Below are 19,722 nucleotides of genomic sequence, written 5' to 3'. Positions count from 1 at the left end.
CCACCATGTGGTTGCCGGGAATTGAACTCAGGACCTTTGGAAGAGCAGGCAGTGCTCTTAACCTCTGAGCCATCTCTCCAGCCCCGGTGTGTTTTTTAGTGAACAAACCACCCCCACCTTTCTTCTCAGCACACAGTTGGCTCCACCTCACTTTCTCAGACCTTGAGGGGAGCTGGGCTGGGGAGAATAAACACACGCGAGGCAGACCGACTGTGTGAGTTCTATGGGGACACGCAATGACTTGACGGATGCCAAACGGCTACTCCTCTAGAGCCACCAAGCCCTCTTCCCAAAAGTCCAGACTCATCCAAGGTCACCTGCCTCAGGGGAACATGTAAACCCACCCTCCTTGGTTTCGGGTTTTGTCTTTCCCAGTCTATCCAATAACTCAGCCCGTAGCTTTTTTCTTGAAATGTTATTACACTATCTTACCCTAAAAATATAATGCAATTTCTGAAAATCCATCTTGTTCCCCCTCACATGCCTTACCCATAGCGATGGCGCCCCACGTCTCGGATGAGCCTCTCGGAGAGGTAGGCACCGATGCGATCCAGCTTCTCTGGAGCTGAGAGGGCATAGAAGGTCAGCTTCTCCATGTTGGTTTTCACCAGACCATCCTGTAGAAGACAGACAGCTCGACATCACTACGGCCCCGGTATGGCGGGAAGGCGCAAGTCTGGAGCAAATATCAGTTCAACTAAGCTGATGTTTACAGGGTGTCTCTTATACAGGTGCTGGGCATCAGGCTCACTGAAAGGATGAAAACGGCACTTCCGTCCTCCAAGCATGGGGCTGGGGAGAACCTCCTAGCGTAGAGCTTGCTGTGTGAACGAGGGTCTGAATTCAGGTTCCCCAGAACCATAAAAAAAAAAACCTCACACAGTTCTTGTAAGCTAAAAGTTTCCTGGGATCTGAGTGGTCATGGGAACATGGAGCTCCCTGAGGCTCTCTGCTCCTAGCTCTCTGCTCCTAGTTTAACCACAACAGCAAGCTCTAGGTTCAGTGAGAGACTGGTCTCAAAAAAGCGTGGTGGAGTGTGATAAAGGTACACGATGGCAATCTCTGGCCTCCACATACGCGTGCACAGACAAGTGTACCTGCACACATATGCACACACACATGTACCGCATACACACAAATATCAACAGAAGGTGGTCTATGTGTATATACGTGTGCGTGCAGAGACACATATTGGTATGGGTGAAGGATGTGGCATCACTAAAAGTAACTCAGAATTAAGGTGTCACCACCAAGACATAAAGAAGGCAATTTTGCAGCTCCTAAGGAATTCTCCAGAGGATAATGGAAATGGGAACCTCTGGCTGCCCATCCGGAGGAGGCCAGGAGTTCTCAAGTATCAAGGCAAATGCATCAACTCTTGACATCCTCAGACCACAATGCATAACACAGGGTGACACACAGAGTGACAGCTTGGAAGCCACACAGCCAGGCCTCCTGTGCAATGCACAGCCAGACACCTGACAGATGCCAGAGGGAGCCGGGGAGAGACACGGGCTCCCGAGGCAAACGCGAGACAGGGCACGTCTTCACTAAACGACGGGAAAACATTTCCATCAGGAGAGTGAGCAATTGAGACAGGAGTGAGAAAGATGTGCCAACCATACAGCAACAGCCTGACACATCCCTACCAGCCTTCTGCACAGCCAGCCTTTAGAAGAGCCAGATGTCCTCATTCTCCATGGGACAAAGGCCTTCCCCAGTTAACAGCCCACCCAGCCCTTCCTGTGACCCACCTCAGGATCTTCCGGGAAGATATTGTCCACCAGCCTCTTGTACCTGGGACGAAGGGCGCCGCAGCAGCCACACACACCTGGGATGGGGAAACAAAAGCAAAACCAAACCTAGGAATGAAGCCTTCTCATGAGGCTGCAGAGACCGGGAACCCAGGACCTCTGAGTAAAGAAACCAGGGCTGAAGGGCCAATGGCCTTGTTCTTCCCAGAGCGGAGGTCTCCCACTGATTCCCACACGCCAAGACATTGGTCTTTTGTTTGTCTTCAGTTTAGGGACTGGGCAGAGTGGGGTGTTTAGGGTAGAAAACCAGAGCTCAGAAGAACACTTGGAGGGTGAGACCTCACGAGTGGGTGGGAACATATGTGAAAGCCGGGTGCTGCCATGCCACCACCCTACCATTTATACACACCTACACATATGCCACCACCATTTACACACACGCGCACACACACCTACACATATGCCACCACCATTTACACACACGCGCACACACACCTACACATATGCCACCACCATTTACACACACACGCACACACACCTACACATATGCCACCACCATTTACACACACACGCACACACACCTACACATATGCCACCACCATTTACACACACGCGCACACACACCTACACATATGCCACCACCATTTACACACACGCGCACACACACCTACACATATGCCACCACCATTTACACACACACGCACACACACCTACACATATGCCACCACCATTTACACACACACGCACACACACCTACACATATGCCACCACCATTTACACACACACGCGCACACACATACACATATGCCACCACCCTACCATTTATACACACCTACACATATGCCACCACCATTTACACACACGCGCACACACACCTACACATATGCCACCACCATTTACACACACGCGCACACACACCTACACATATGCCACCACCATTTACACACACACGCACACACACCTACACATATGCCACCACCCTACCATTTACACACACCTACACATATGCCACCACCATTTACACACACACGCGCACACACATACACATATGCCACCACCATTTACACACACACGCACACACACCTACACATATGCCACCACCATTTACACACACACGCACACACACCTACACATATGCCACCACCATTTACACACACACGCGCACACACATACACATATGCCACCACCATTTACACACACACGCACACACACCTACACATATGCCACCACCATTTACACACACACGCGCACACACATACACATATGCCACCACCATTTACACACACACGCACACACACCTACACATATGCCACCACCATTTACACACACACGCACACACACCTACACATATGCCACCACCATTTACACACACGCGCACACACACATACACATATGCCACCACCATTTACACACACACGCACACACACCTACACATATGCCACCACCATTTACACACACACGCACACACACCTACACATATGCCACCACCATTTACACACACACGCACACACACCTACACATATGCCACCACCATTTACACACACACGCGCACACACATACACATATGCCACCACCCTACCATTTATACACACCTACACATATGCCACCACCATTTACACACACGCGCACACACACCTACACATATGCCACCACCATTTACACACACGCGCACACACACCTACACATATGCCACCACCATTTACACACACACGCACACACACCTACACATATGCCACCACCCTACCATTTACACACACCTACACATATGCCACCACCATTTACACACACGCGCACACACATACACATATGCCACCACCATTTACACACACACGCACACACACCTACACATATGCCACCACCATTTACACACACACGCACACACACCTACACATATGCCACCACCATTTACACACACACGCGCACACACATACACATATGCCACCACCATTTACACACACACGCACACACACCTACACATATGCCACCACCATTTACACACACACGCACACACACCTACACATATGCCACCACCATTTACACACACGCGCACACACACATACACATATGCCACCACCATTTACACACACACGCACACACACCTACACATATGCCACCACCATTTACACACACACGCACACACATACACATATGCCACCACCCTACCATTTACACACACCTACACATATGCCACCACCATTTACACACACACGCACACATATGCCACCACCCTACCATTTACACACACACGCACGCATGTGCACGCACGTACAACACACACACACACATATACACACATGCACGCACACATACACACACACACACCATGAATTTCTGGGATCAGACTATAAAATCTACCCCTGCAGCCCATGAGTGTCCTGGGAAGATGAAGGCCACGTGGGGGTGACTGCTCCTCCTGCCCTCACTGGCTCCCAAATCTCTATTTCCTGAGCCTCATTCTCCTCCAGGGTCCGTTCCTGTACCACTCCCTCTGCAGAATAGTCGTGACATGATGATAAATGGACAGGATTATTAACTACCGACAGACAGGAATTTCTAAGGCTTTTGTCTGTGGTGTTTGAAAGTGCACAGAAGAGCTGGTCTTGTTCTCCATGCCCCAGCCCTTCCCTGGTCCCCTGGCCAAATGGAAAAACTAAGAACAATGTGGCAGGCTTTACAAAGTGAAGTTTATTCCACCGAGAAGCCCCAGATGACCCTGTTCAGGATCTTTCATGCTGGGAAAGCAAAAGGTGTCCAGAAATCAAGAATAAAACAACTTAATGGATCAAGGAAATGGAAACATCTAGAAACTGTCCTCTTTAGCTTTCTTCCAGGCAGGACCATCGTCTGCTGTGTCCCAGATCCTTTGTGCCGAGAGTTGGGGGTAGGTAGAAAGTGGAGGGGTAGAGGTATCATAGAAGAGCCCATGGGGGCTTGGCAAAGTCCGTCCTGTGAAGAAAATTAGTGCCCCCGCCACCTGCCAATTACAGACGAGCTGTGTTTGCACACGCCTTCTACTTGAGACGCAGATGTTTGCTGGGAAGATTAGGGGTCACTGAGAGAAGAATGAATTGCTGTAGCGGGAATTCCTCCGCCACACAAAGCAACCCGCATGGGCCAGTGGGAGAAGCAGTGAGGGAGCTCTGGCTGTGAAGTCTGGTTGGCATCCAGCCAGGAGGAGAAGACAGCCATGGTATGGGCTTCAGACTTCATGATTTGGGTTCGTGGGGATGGACGTGAACTTGAAGAAGTACAAGGCAGTAAGGGGCAGGGTGGCAGGGAACCGGTGTGTGAGTCCCACCCATGTCCCACAAGGAAGCCTTGTGGCCTCAGCCCCCACTACCCCAGACTCTTCTGGCTTCTCCTCTTTGCTCCTTCTTAGGCGAAAGCATTTAGGGCCATGTCCTGTTGGCACCCAGGATTATTTATGACGGGACATCTCCTAAGGGGATACATTTCCTCTCAGGGTCTCAAAGCCCAGGGTTTAAAGCCTGTAGGCTATACTGTCGTCTGTCTGGCCCAGCTTTCTGGACACTTTCTCCAAGTGTCCATCTAGAACATATGGCAACTTGTTAAATCTCTAGAACAACTCCATGGGGTGAATGTGCCTTATATTTATCCCTGCTTTACAAATAAGTAAACTGAGTCATGAAGAGGTTAAATGACCTGCCTGGAGCTGCACTGCGGTAATACATGGCCAACCAGGATTTAGTCCCCCCAAATCTAACTTCAGAGACCAAGCACATAACCACTGTACTGGGGCTGAGTGGGTTACATAGTTAGCAAGCTAGGAAAACTCAAAGCTCTAGTGCAAGGGAGGATGCGAAGAGATAGGACCGAAGGCAGGAGAGTGCACATGAGCATGGGATGCCCGGGATGCCACATTCCCACCCATGGCTAGGCAATACTGATGCTCCAGTTACTGGCGTCTCTTGGAGTCTGCAAAGCAGCACAGCGTGGTGGCTAAGTAATTTAGGCTCAAGAGTCAGAGAGGCCTGGGTTGAACTGGGCCCCAGTTCTTCTGGTTACTTACTGTATGACCTTGAGTAAGTAATTCAACCCAGATCCACAATTCCTCATAGATACATGGTAATGTTCCCACTTAGGGGACCTAAGAGACACTGCATCTTTCTTTTTTTTTTTTTTCAACATCGTAGAAGAAAAGACAAGACACAAAGACCAGGCAGGACCAGGCTGAGGACGGCTGTGCACAGCTAACAGCTTTGAGACACTCAGGATGGCACAGGGATGTCTGCCAGGGAGCTGTGTGGATGGGCCACCCAAGACTGCGGACCAAGGTCAGACAGAGCTGAGTGACTTGTCAAGACAGGACAAGGGAGGGCTGAGCCCAGCAAGAAGAGAGTACCTCCTAGAAGGAAGAGGGTAAGGAAAGACTGTGGGGTTCGCGTGTACAGACAAGAAACCCAGAGCACAGGCTAGGACTGAAGTCCGGGGGTCATCTGCCTGTGTGGAGTCATTGAAGCTGCACGGTGACACACGGGGACACCACAGGAGATGGGTGGGGTGGGAGAAAGAACTGCTGGGGGCGGGTGGGGATGGAGAAAAGACGCACAGAGCCTGTGATCCCCACCAGTCTTCCAGAAAGCATGTCACCTTCATTCCCTCGTTATGTCTCTGCCTCTTTCTTAGGGTCCTCCAAACCCAGACGCTGGAGCCTTCGGGTGGCTAACACTGGTCTCCGATCGATCTTATGAACAGCCCCTGAACACTAAATTCCCATCTCGGAGATCTAATTAACCAATTCACAAGCTGCTGGTGTCCGAGAAGCAGTCTTTTTAGAACGTACATGTTTTTGGTTTGGTTTTGTTTTAAAGCCCGACAGGCAAAGGGAATAATCCCTCACTGTAGACCCTCCTAGACATTTGGGTGTTGGGGTGTTTATGAGAAAACTGGTTCACAGGTGTCTGAACCCTGTTGGGTGCTGGAGTTTTGTTTGTTTTCCAACCTTTACAGGGTTTAAAATAAGGTAGAGATATGAAATGAACACCCTGGTGTAAGAGGGAGGAAAAGCTCAGAAACAAAACAGTAGTTTTGTCAGTTATAAGTAGTTTACCAAGCCGGGCGGTGGTGGCCCAGCACATAATCCCCGCACTCGGGAGGCAGAAGCAGGCAGAGCTCTGTGAGTTCGAGGCCAGACTGGTCTACAGAGCAAGTTCCAGAGTAGGCACCAAAACTACAGAGAAACCCTGTCTCGAGGGAAAAAAAAGTAGTTCATCACACAGTTAGTATAAAGCTGTGTCCTAGTAGAGGAGTCGGCAGGACACTCAGCCCAGGGCTGGGCTGCACGGGCTTCTTATCTGCTTGCTTTTAGAGACTGAACAATTATAATCACATAGCTAGAGTTTTTTTTGTTTTTTCCTGGAATCTCAGCCATTGGACAGTAGACGCTATATAGCATCTGCACTTCCTAGGCAACCTGGAGGTAAGGTGAGGGTGGGGGTGGGGGCAGTTCGGAGCCAAAGCAGGTAAAGTAGGTGCTGGGCAACTCACAAGCCTCTCCCTGAGTGTCCTACCCAACTCACAACCAAACAAAGCAATACGATGCAACTGAAAACAGCTCATTGGAACGAGAATTCAATAGGCTTGTCAAGTGTTTCTTTAATCTTGCTTCTGACAGCACTGATTCTTGATGTTAGCACACGGAAGCGGGTGGAGATTAGCTCGCAGCCACTTGCCTATATTGTACCTTTTAATTCTTGTCCATTTTATTTCAAGGAGAGAACTGCCCTCCACCATGGTCATCTCTCACTCTCTGGAGACTGTACCAGGCAGATGCAATCCCCAGGAACCAAAGGCAACTTTCTAAATACTCTTCTTGTCACTAAGACCTCACCTGCCTAAATTTTTTATACCTATTTTAAGGGAAGTGAAGAAAAGTGGCCTGGCCAACTTCCCTGTTATATATGTATACATATATTTGTACATATATATATAACAGGAAGATACACACAGTATCTCTGGATACTCAAAAATCAAATGATTATCAGACTTTAACAGACTGTCCAGTTACAAGGCTGCAGGGATACCCAACAATTTGAAAGCTAAGTATGGTCAGACTGCCCTGTTCCCCTCTCCTCCTTCTTCCCTAGGACTCATCAGCCCTGATGCAAGGACTGCTCTCAGGACACTGGCGTTGGAAGATCCCCTCTAAGAGAATATTCTTCTCACTATTTTTTGGGGGAAGGAGGCTTCGTTAATTTCTCAAGGAGGGGTGCCCACAAATAGCCTAACTGGGGGAAGTTCCCTTGGCCCTGTTACCCTTTAGTTTTTGCACCAATTTAGCTTGTCAAAGGCAGGGGCAGTCTCTGCTCTAGCCCAGGACCAGGACAGGTGAAGGTGGTTGGAGGTTTAGGTACATACTTTCTGAATGAAGCAATGATTGTGACTCAGGACAAGCCAGTGGGGTTAAATTGAAGCCAACAGGAACCTATTCTAAGGCACTCAGCAATAGTTCCAGACATGCCTGCATTGGCCTTGTAGGATTTTGGGAAGGATCGTGGCTTTGAATCCCACAGGGTGGCCACTGCCTCCAGCACTCTGGTCCAGATCACAGCTCAGGGCTCTGGGATCCTATCTTCTACAGGACAGGTCTTTGAAGCAGGCATGCTGGAGATGAGTAGCCAGAGGTCAGAGAGTTCTCCTGCCTGCCCATACCACATACCCTGGCCTTCCCCCACCTTCTGGCCTCTGAGTGGCTCAAGTGCTCCCCTCAGACGACACTTTTCCACTGAGGAAGGACAGGGGTTTTAAATGCTCCTCAGGCACTGATGGGCAGCCATGGTGAGGGCACCAGCCCATGCTGGCTGTTCTGGATCAGATGGCAAACAACCCCAGCTGCTGGCAACCTCATCTGGCCTGCCGGCATTGTCAGCCTTGCCAGCTCCTTCCTGCTGCAGCTTTTTCTCCAGGGCTCCGCCTGCTCCCATCCTGGGTTCTTGACCAATCTGTTCTTTTGGACAGAACTGCCTGTGCCAAGTGGAAGATGGAAACGAAATCCCTAAAACTAAACATGACAAACTTTTCAAAATCTAGGCCTCCCTGGGTGACTCCCTCCTCTCAGCCCATAGGAGCTGTAGTCCAGGACCCAAGGGTCCATCCCGTCTATATTCCTCGCCCTCTTGCTCGCCGCCTCTGGCTCCCTCATGCCTATCTCTAATATCCAACAGACCCCAGGGTTTACCACTTGCCTTGGGCTAAGCACTAGTCAAGGACTTTGTAAGTATTTCACGTAGAACCTGTCATGACCCCGTAAGACAGAGGGAAGATCCGAGAGATTATCCTGCCCAGGATCTCACAGCATATGTCTTTTTACCAGGAGTCTCTCTAACTCTCTCATTGCTATAACTGAGATGCATCTTCAGCCACCGCCCTCCCGGCAAAGCTCATTCTGTATTGTCACTTGACTAGAAACCTCCTGGATGCTTGACATTATCCCATCAGTCGGCCTTCTTGTTTCCATCCATTTCCGATGTAGCATTAAGGTAACTCTGGTTTAGTTTGCTTCCCAGCAGAAGAGTTAGGGTGGCTCCATTTCTGCACTCAACCCCAGCACTTAGCACTGAACCAGAGAAGCCCACTCCAGGCGGAGGGCATCCTGCCCTTCAGCTATCCTCTACTATAGCTAATTTTTGTGCTCTCTGCCTCATAGGCGCGGGGCCATGGCAGAGAACAGACTGCATCATAGAACGTCCTGACAGAAACAGGGGGAGCATGCTGCAAATGAGGTGACAGAAATGCCGGGTACGAGCTGGCGGGGAGGGGGTAACCAGCAGCACAAAACACCCTGACTCAGGGCTCAGACCTCCCTAGTTGCTTATATCCCTAACGCCTCTGCCACCATCTCTTCCGCCAGCTGGAATCTGTGCGCGTGCACACTTTGCACTCAGCCACACAGTTCAGGCTGTTATTTCAGTGATTCATCTTTTCTTCCTCTAGAACAACTGTAAGTTGCCCAGGTCTTGTGTCTTGCAACCCTGACCTCTGTACAGTATCCCGAGCGCAGCATGCAGGGAGGAAGGCTGACATGCCTGTGACTTCACCTGCCTTTGATCCGCGTGAGACCCAGGGAAGTCCTTCCTTTCCTCTTGGCTCTTGTTTTCTGTCCTAAAAACATGAGTTCCATTATCCCCATTCACACACACACACACACACACACACACACACAACCTTTATGCTCAAAATAGCCCGTATTTATTTTCTTCTATAATCTTCCTATAAAAACAAGGGCTAGACTTGGTCATCCCTACCAAAATAAATGGAATTTAGAAAAAAAAAAACCAGCAAAACAATTCACAATAAAGTCTAAGCCAGGGCTAATGGCACAGACAGCCCTTTCAGATGAATTGGAGGAAATGGGACAAAGTTCAGAGAGAAAGGCGGGTCACCCCCATGTGGTACGTCCCATGAGGACCCAGCTTATGTTCCGTGAACACTGATTAGACTCCAGCAGCTGCACAGCACTTGCTGGGCCGTGTGGCCAGGAGAAGGAAGTTACATATAAAGACAGGCAGTCACCACGGGCCCCATCCTTTAGTTGGAGACGTGAGACCCCCACAGAGTTGTTGATGGGTTCCAGTGAGTCCAAGGGTCCGTCAGACTGAAGATATCTCTGAGCTGAATGAATGTAGAAACACACCCACCGAGGCAAGACTTGAACTGGGTCCTTAGAGGGACAGCATGCAATGAGAACTCAAGCCACTGATTGGGGGGTGGGGGCAACAAACTTACCTGAGCCATATTCTTCCTTTCCCTTGCTTCGAATCTAAAAAGACATCATGCTCTTAGGGACACATTTATAAAGAAGAATGAAAACCCTGTGATCGCATTATCTGGAGATAAATGACTGACATGGTGGGGCTTTTGTTCTAGATTTGTTTCCATGTTTTCACATATTTTAAAAAGACATGATATTTGGGTTCCACGGGCTACTACTGCCAAAGCTTACTTTCTTCTTGTGTCAGCAATACTGTGATTTTCTCGCTAGATATTATTTTTTGCTCAAACTTAAATGACTGCTTATTATTCCATCTTTTGACCAGATGCCGATTTATTTAATCATTGCCTGTTGTTCCCGATTTCTCATTACTCAGAGCGAGGCGACCATTTGCCCTGGGTAATTAAAGCCAGGGAGCCACACAGGCAGAGCCCGGGTCTGCTCGGTCGGCGATAAGGACACTGATGGCACCATGTGGCTGCAAGACAGGTGGACGGTTGGGAGGCACAAGGGTGGGCACCAGCACCTGTCTCTCACCCAGGGAAGATTCTGGATGGAGAACAAGAGAAGATGCAGGTGAAAAGGAATTTGGGGAAGGAACCGGTTTCTAGACAGATCTCCCTGAAAAAAGGATTCTGCAGCAGCTGAATTCTCTCCAGGGAGGCAGATGCTGGCAGGCGCCGGCAGGAGCAGGCTGACCTTTCACGCGCCAGAGCCTCCAAGATGCTCACCGCTTCCCGGCCAGTCTCGGTTAATCTGATTGCCACCTTAATTGAGAATGGGAATCTTAAAAGAAACGTATCTGATTGATTTCATGTCAGGATTTCAATTCCTTACTACCTGTGAGCTTTCCCTGAGGGTTTTAGCACCACTTTCCAAACAGATAACAAATAAAACCAAATGGAATCTCTTCCGATTGCCTGACTCTTGGGACCACAGTCGGTAGGAAACGTTTGTCTCAACCATTTCCACGGGGCCTGATAGACTGGTTTCCGAACCCCAGGCCCAGCTCTGATGGCTGTACAAACTGAAGCACGGTATCTAAGCCTTTGAGTGCCTTAGCCTATGCATCTGTGAAACTGGACTGAAGATGTCTGCTTCTCAGGGCTGTAGCAGAGACTAACACGAAACAAGTGACGCCATTAGCATAGTTTCTGCTGCAAGACAAACACTCGGTCACTATCAGTCACCACCACCACCAAATAGTACTACGACAACTATTATTATTATTATTTAGATTTTGTTGTCGTTGTTGTTGTTGTTTGTTTTTCAATACAGGGTTTCTGTGTAGCCTTGGCTGTCCTGGAACTTGCTCTGTAGACCAGGCTGATCTTAAACTCAGAGACCCTCTGCCTCTGCTTCGCGAGTGCTGGGATTAAAGGCGTGTCCTGCCACTTCCCATTTTAGATTTATTATTTTATGTGTATGAGTGTTTTGCCTGTATGTACATATGTGTATTGCTGTATCTGGTGCTTTCAGAGGCCAGAAGAGGGCATTGAATCCCCAGGAATTGGAATTACAAAAGGTTATGAACCACAATGTGGATGCTGAGGACCAAACCTGGGTCCTCTGGAAGAGTAAGTGTGCTTAATCCCTGGCCGAGTCATCCCTCTGCCATCATCATCATCATCATCATCATCATCATCATCATCATCATCATCATCATCGCCATCATAGGCGGAGTCTCTAACCCAAGCTGGCCTTGAACTCCCCAAGTAGCTGAGGAAGGCTTTGAATTTCTGGTCCTACCTCCACTTCCCAAGAGCTTGGGTTACAGGCATGCGCAGCTCTGCAAGGCTGATGGTTTACGCAGTGCTGGATATGAGTGGCTATGGATGATGTATGACATGGGCTCCATGCATGCTAGGCCAGCACTCTACCAACTTAGTTACATTCTCAGTTTCAAGTAAACATTATTGACATTTCTACGGTTGGGGTGAGGTCACAGTCACTAGCGTGTTCCACATGTACTGATTTGGATCCACAGTAACGACTCAAAAGCTGAGCGTGGTACTCTGTGTCTGTAACCCAGAGTAGAAGGGGCAGAAACAGCCATAACCCTGGGGCTTGCTGCCTAGCCAGCCTAGTCAACTGGTGAGTTCCAGGTTCAGTGAGAGACCCTGTACCAGACAACAAACCCAGCAGCAACCTTTGGCCTCCACCTACGCATATACATGCACGCACGCATACACACAATTTCTTTCCCAACTTATAAGAAAGGTTTCAAAATAGAAGCAATTGAAATAGCAGAAAATAATTGGCCACTACAGCTTTCTATCTTTATCTTATTTTTTAATATGCAAAGATGTATGTATTCTATGTGTATGAGTGTTCTGCTCACATGTATGTATGTGTTCCACAAGTGATCCTGGTGCTTATGGATGTCACAAGAAGGCACGGAATCCCTTGAAATTGGATTTAGGATGGTTGTGAGTTACCATGTGGGTGCTGGGAACAGCTCAGGTCTTCTGAATGAGTAACAGAGTGCCCTCAGCCACTGAACCTGCCCCTCTATAGTTTATGGTTGGCTCGTATCTTAGTTAGGGTTCTATTGCTGTGATGAAACACCAGGACCAAAAGAGTAAGTTGGGGAGGAAAGGGTTTATTTGGTTTACACTTCACTATCACTGATGGTCATTGAAGAAAATCAGGGCAGAAACTCAAACAGGTGGGAACCTGGAGGCAGAAGCTGATGCGGAGGCCGTGGAGGGTGTAAACGGAGACTGCTCGCTTGTTGCCTGGCCGCTCAGACACAAATAATCACACAGAAACCATATTAATTACAACACTGTTTGGCCAATATCTTAGGCACATTTCTAAACAACTCTTACATCTTAAATTAACCCATTTCTATTAATTTGTGTATCGCCACGAGGCTGTGGCCTACCCCAGATAAGGTTCTGGCGTTCTGGTGTCTTTCTCCTTTGGCAGCTACAAGGCATCTCTCTGACTCCACCTACTCTCTCTATATATCTCTGTTCAGATTTCCTGCCTGGCTTTACTCTGCTAAGCCACTGGCCAAAACAGTTTCTTTATTAACCAATGGTAATAAAACAGATTCACAGTATACAGAGGGGAACCCCACATCAGAGGGGTGCTGCTTACTGGCTCGTTCCTTGTGGCTTTCTCAGTCTGCTTTCTTCTATAACTCAGGACCACCATCCCAGAGCTGTCATCACCCACAATGGCCCCATCAATCAGTAATTAAGAAAATGCCTTATAGGCTTGCCTACAGCCCAATTTTAGGGATGCCATTTCTTAATTGGCATTCCTTCCCTTCTCTCAGATGATTTCAACCTGTATCAAGTTGACATAAAATGAGCCAGCAAGAGTGTGAAGCACAAACAGCCATTAAGAAAGCCCATCTTGGGCTGGAGAGATGGCTCAGAGGTTAAGAGCACTGACTGCTCTTCCAGAGGTCCTAAGTTCAATTCCCAGCAACCACATGGTGGCTCACAACCATCTGTAATAAAATCTGGTGCCTTCTTCTGGCCTACAGGCAGGATACTGTATGTACGTATGTATGCATGTATGCATAAACAAATAAACAAACAAACAAACAAAAGAAAGCCCATCTTAAACCCAGGTGATGCTCATGTTCCCTGATGCCCAAGGGCAAAGCTCCGAGTGAAAACAACAGAAGGGGCGCCAACCACCATCAGCAGTAGCGACAAGCATGGTTTGAGCTCATCTGCGCTGGCTACTCTGCTCCCTTTCAGTGAATCTCTACATAGTCTCTGAAGTTGGTAATCTTGTATTCCAGATGGTGGTGAACCCAGGCTCTTCTCCAACATGCTGACTTGAAGAGACTGAGGTCTCTACTGCAAATACCTCATATTGTTGCTAGATTAAAAAAATAGAAATGTGAATATATTCAAAAGGAGTATGAAACACATTAAAGTCAGTTCATACACATTAAATATTATGCATGCATAGCCCGGGTTGCTGAGGAGATTGGAGCTGGGGTGGGAAAGTGTTGGGGAAGAGTGATTTTGAACATGACTAAGAGAATTCCACTGTACTGTGAGAAAAAGCAGTGGTCAGTGTGGGGAAGGGCAGAGAAGCACACGTCCTGGGTGAACTTAGTTCTCATTCTGCACATGCCTCTGTGTCTGTGTCCCCACCGGCATGCAGCTGGATATGAGCACAGGTGTCCACAGAAGCCAGCAGAGGGCACAGGGTCTTTCAGAGCTGGAGTGACAGGCTGCTGTGAGCCACCTGACTGGGAACTGAACTCAGGTCCTCTGCAGGAGCAGAGTGAACACGCACTCCTGACTGCTGAGCCGTATCTTCAGCCCCTAAGGGTGTATTACTCTATGTGCCTACCTTGGACATTTTACATTAAAACCCCAAATTCTCATGAGGTTTTATTGCCACTCTTCACATGGAAAACCAGAAGGGTTAATTTTTATTTTATTTTTTTCCGAGATAGGATTTCTCTGTAGCTTTGGAGCCTGTCCTGGAACTAGCTCTTGTAGACCAGGCTGTTTGTTTTTTTGTTTTGTTTTGTTTTAACCAGGATGGTCTTGAACTCACAGAGATCCATACTGGGATTAACAGAAGGATTAATTTATTGGCCCAAGATCCCATAAGCAAGGAAAGAGATCAAGCTAGCTCTCAAACTTCAGAGCAATTGTTCATAGGAAGATCTAATGTGAGAAAGAATATGTCATGCAGGTATGGAGAGAGTATGTTCAAGTAGAAAAAAGACAAATTCTGAGATGGAATGCTTTTTTAAAAAGTTGTCCACAGCCAGGCAGTGGTGGCACACATCTTTAATTCTAGTACTCGGGAGGCAGAGGCAGGTGGATTTCTGTGAGTTCCAGGACAGCCAGAACTGTTACACAGAGAAACCCTGTCTCAAAAAACAAAACAACAACAATAAAAAGTTGTCCACAGGACTAGTGAAATGGCTCAGTGGGTAAAGGCACTTGCCACCAAGCCTGGTGACGCGTTCACTCCCCAGAACCCACATGGTGGAAGGAAAGAAGCAGCTCCCACAGGTTGTCCTCTGATTCCACGGCAATTTTTATGTAGTATGCTTGCACCCACCCAGACTCCCACACACTCAGTAAATAAGTTATCAATAAGTGAGGAAACTGAAATCACTTTTGTGGACGGAACCAATGATCAATGTCAAGTTCCTTATACAGAACCCTATTATCCCATCATATCAACACTAGAGGATGTTGTGTGAAGAGCACATGGGACTTCGCTGTATGTTTCTTTACAGCTACCTAGCAATCTATATTTCCTAATAAATTTTAAAGTTTAATGTGATAAAGGTAACGAGGACTCACCAAACTAGGCTAGAGCTATATGTGACACAGCCGCCTCATTCAAGCCCTCTGCAGGCTTCCTCGTCCCCAGGAGGTGCGCAGCGTAACTCCCACAATTAAGTGGGCTCCTTCCCATTTTATATGCATTTCCTCCCCTTGTCAAGTAGCATTTTGAATGGGTGTTTCAAACTCCAGGGAGACCCACAAGAATTACTGCATTTTTTTTCAAATTCTTTGACATTTAGCTTACTTACATCTTCACGCAACAGCATGAAAAAATAATGTTGGAACGACTAGGCCTGTACAGCTGTTCCCGTTTATTTATTTATTATTCATTTTATATTTTTGAGACAGGGTTTCTCTGTGTAACCCTGACTGTCCTGGAACTAGCTGTTCCAGGTTGGTCTTGAACTCACAGAGATTCGATTGTCGCTGCCTCCCCAGTGCTGGGATTAAAGGCATTCGCTACCGCCACTCATCATTTTCCTAGAGTATTCCCTGAGGATGAATTTCAAGAGTCCAAAGGTACATGCAGAAGTAAGGCTCAAGCATCTGAACTGTATATTCAGGAGAGGATAGGTCCCCACGGGAACAGGTGAGGACTGCAGACTGGGGGTGCTTTGCTTGCTGGGTTAATGAGGAGAAGAAGTCCAGCGTATGGTGTGTGTGTGTGTGTGTGTGTGTGTGTGTGTGTGTGTGTGTGTGTGTGTGTGTGTGTCAGGGGGTGACTTCTCGGCTCTCAGAAGAGAAACCTGACTATGGATTCAAGTGTAGAGTGATCAGAAGGGAAGCTGTTACAAGGAGCTGGAGCCAGGAGGGAGGCCTAGAAGAAAGCGATGGGGAGCCGAGGACGAAACCCTGCCTAACAGCATAGAAAAAGAGAAGCCAAAGGGTTGGGGTTACCAACCAAAATGGTGACTCTCCATTTCCATGGATGCTTTGGAAGCCACACTGGTCCTGAGAGCTGGATTAGAACGCATCCCACTCATGCGGGAATGACAATATATATCTTTAAAAATCCAGTGTGTTTAAACTTTTTCAATTTATTTTATTCATTTCTAGCATGCATGGGAGCAGGGGCAAGCATGTGGAGGACAGAGCAACCGTGGGAGTCAGTCCTCTCCTTCCACCACGTGAGTCCCATGGATCGAACCAAGGTCACCAAGCTCACACACCAAGTGTCTTTCCTCACTGAGCCATCTCGACAGCCCAGAACGACAATATCAATACTCTCATATCAACAGAGTGCCTCGCGAGGTTTGAGAAACAGGCATGAGACACAAGGCGAGTTGGGTTCAGAAAATTACCACAGAGTCTTCAGGGAAAACAATAGAGAGAGGCTTCCAACATTGGTAATCTATTTTGCTGGTTCCCCCAAACATAGGCACAAGACATACTTTCACTGTGATGTCTGCCAACAAAGGCATTCCCAGTGAAACCCAGCCAGATGGCTGAAATGTGTTTGAATAAATAATTTAAGTGCAAACTTCACTGGCATTATTTTGAAGACAAGGAGACACCATGGAAAAATTCCTAGGGCTCGGATGTTTAATAAAAAAATATACAACAGTCCCTGGGTGTCTGCAGCTTCTGAGGTTTGTTACCCAAGGTCCATCTTGGTGCGAAGACATTAAAAGGAAAACTGCAGAAGTACGTAAAACTCCGAAGTTCTAAATAGCATGCTATTCCAAGTGGCATAATGAAATCTCATGGGGGTCTCCCTCCACCCAGGCCAGGATGTGGATAACCTCTTTGCCAGCGAATCCACATGGTATACGCTATCCTCCAGATAACCACACAGCAGACGTCCTGATTGACTACTGCAAGGCCTGTGCTTGACTAAGCCTTTTTATTTGATAATGGATCTCAAGTGCAAAGGTAGCAATGCTGGCAACTCACATGGTATGTGATTATAGTTGTTCTATTTAATTGTTGTCAATAATTGCTCACTGTGCCTAATTTATAAACTAAATGTATCCAAGGTATGTTTTATAGAAATAAGACACTGCTACTTAAGATTCCATACCATCAAAAAAAAGAAACCAAAACAAAAAAAAACCCTCAAAACAAAACAAACAAACAAACAAACAAAAACCAGTTGTGGTGCACGCCTTTAATCCCAGGACTTGGGAGACAGAGGCAGGTGGATTTCAGTGAGTTCAACGCCAGCCTGGTCTACAGAGTGAGTTCCAGGACAGTCAGGACTGTTACACAGAGAAACCCTCTCTTGAAAAGCAAAGCAAACAAAAACAAACAAAAAGATTCAGTACCATCTACTGTTTCACGTATCCAGTGGGGGTGGTGTGTGGGATAAGGGGAGGGTACATGGGGTGGTGTGTGGGATAAGGGGAGGGTATCAGGCTGTCTCAAGGTAAGAGACCTAACAAGAACTACTTAGGAAAGGGGCGGTTTATCGTGGATCACGGTTTCAGAGGGGCCAGTCCCCGGTCCTGGGCGTGTGCATCCTGGACATTGATGAAGCAGCACATTATGGTGGCAGGAGCATGTGACAGAGGCTCCATGCTTCAGGGCACCCAGAAGCAAGAGAGGGACAGGCATAAAGGGGCCTGGGACGATGAGGAACTTCCTCCAACTAGAGCCAACCTCCTCAGTTTCCGGAACCTCTCAAAAGAACAATAGCAATTGGGGATTGAGCCTTTAATACATGAAAAGGACACTTCATAGCTAAACTAGTACCACACTTAACTGTATCTAATTATTAAATTAGGACAGAGGATATCCAAAAGGGAAGAAGGTTGATTGCTGGGGTATCAGACTATGATGAATTTTAAGACATTGGGCATGCATTTATGTGTATTTATATGTGTGTTTATACATACATATACATACACATACATATATACATACATACATACACACACATATATGGTATGTGTGTGAGTACTGGTGCAGGCATACCACAGAATATGTGTGGAGGTCAAGACAACTCTCAGGGCTTGGTTCTTGTCATCCACTTCATTTTGAGTCAGAGTCTCTCTTGTTTTTGTCACTGCACAGCTTACTTCCGCTCATGTGACCTCAGCGCTTCCAGGTGATCTGCCCATTTCTGCTTCCCATCTCACTGCCCAGGCTCTGGGACTACAGAAGCATGCTACAGCGACGCTGGCTCTTTATGTGGGTTCTGGGGATCCAAAAGCAGCTCATCAGGCTTGCGTGACAAGTGCTTTACCCTCTAAGCCTCTCCTGAACCTACGTCTCAATGTCGTGCGCACACCGTTAGAGCCTATCCACGAGAAAGAGAAGCCGCATCCATGCCTCTGTGTCCCTGTCCTGCTCACGCTTTCATCCTTCCTTTTCTCGGGTTTTTATTGGATAGATGGTCGCAGGTGTCTCCCAGTCCTGGCTGCAGGAGCCTGCATTTCAAATGGCAAGGTTACCCTTATATTCCTCATCCAGCTCGGCCATCAGCACCTCCTCCAGTGTTGAACTGTTACCATTGAGAGAGAGAGTTTTTCTAGGTAGCCCAGTCTGGTTGTGGACTTGTTGTGACATCTGAGTTGGTCTTGAACTTGCAACTCAGCATCCCACAAACTAGGAGTACAGGTGTGCGCCACCACACCTAGCCTTCAGGTTCAGTTTTTAAGATCATCAAAAGCCCTCAGTAACCAGGAGTGGTGGCAACACCTTTAATCCCAGCACTCGGGAGGCAAAGTGGGGTGGATCTCTGAGTTCAAGGCCTGCCTGGTCTAAAGAGCAAGTTCCGGGGCTACACAGAGAAACCCTGTCTTAAAATATCCCCAAACAACAAAACAAAACTTGACCTGGAATCCCTAATAAGTCTATTTCAGTGTGCTTTGAAATTAGTTCAGGAGATATTGGAAGTGTGGCTCAGTGGTGGAACACTGTGCTGACAGAAAAGGCCCTGAGTTCAGCCTCCAGCAAACAGGGAAGGCAGGTTGGTAGAATTGAAAACACTGGAGAGAGTGCCCTGTGTCCC

General features: G+C 47.7%; 1 protein-coding gene across 3 annotated transcripts in view; it reads right to left on the bottom strand.

Moving 5' to 3' along the window:
* The window catches only part of LOC121439651 (protein EFR3 homolog B), an 83,600-nt gene that overhangs the window by 43,306 nt on the left and 20,572 nt on the right, over window positions 1-19,722 (bottom strand). For 2 of the 3 annotated variants that reach the window (XM_041640210.1, XM_041640211.1), the window contains exons 2-3: window positions 1,755-1,831; window positions 490-617 (exon numbers count right to left, since the gene is read on the bottom strand). The exons of the other annotated variant lie outside the window; for it this stretch is intronic. In XM_041640210.1, coding sequence (XP_041496144.1) covers window positions 490-617; window positions 1,755-1,831 — 205 coding nt within the window. The remainder of the gene's footprint in view (window positions 1-489; window positions 618-1,754; window positions 1,832-19,722) is intronic. 3 annotated transcript variants of the gene reach the window in all.

The sequence above is a fragment of the Microtus oregoni genome, unplaced genomic scaffold (genome assembly GCF_018167655.1).
Source record: "Microtus oregoni isolate MIOR12 unplaced genomic scaffold, Mior012 000062F_ref0000492, whole genome shotgun sequence".
Classification (NCBI taxonomy): Eukaryota; Metazoa; Chordata; class Mammalia; order Rodentia; family Cricetidae; genus Microtus; species Microtus oregoni.
Note: the sequence above shows the minus strand (reverse complement) of the source record. Positions and strands in the feature narration are given on the sequence as shown.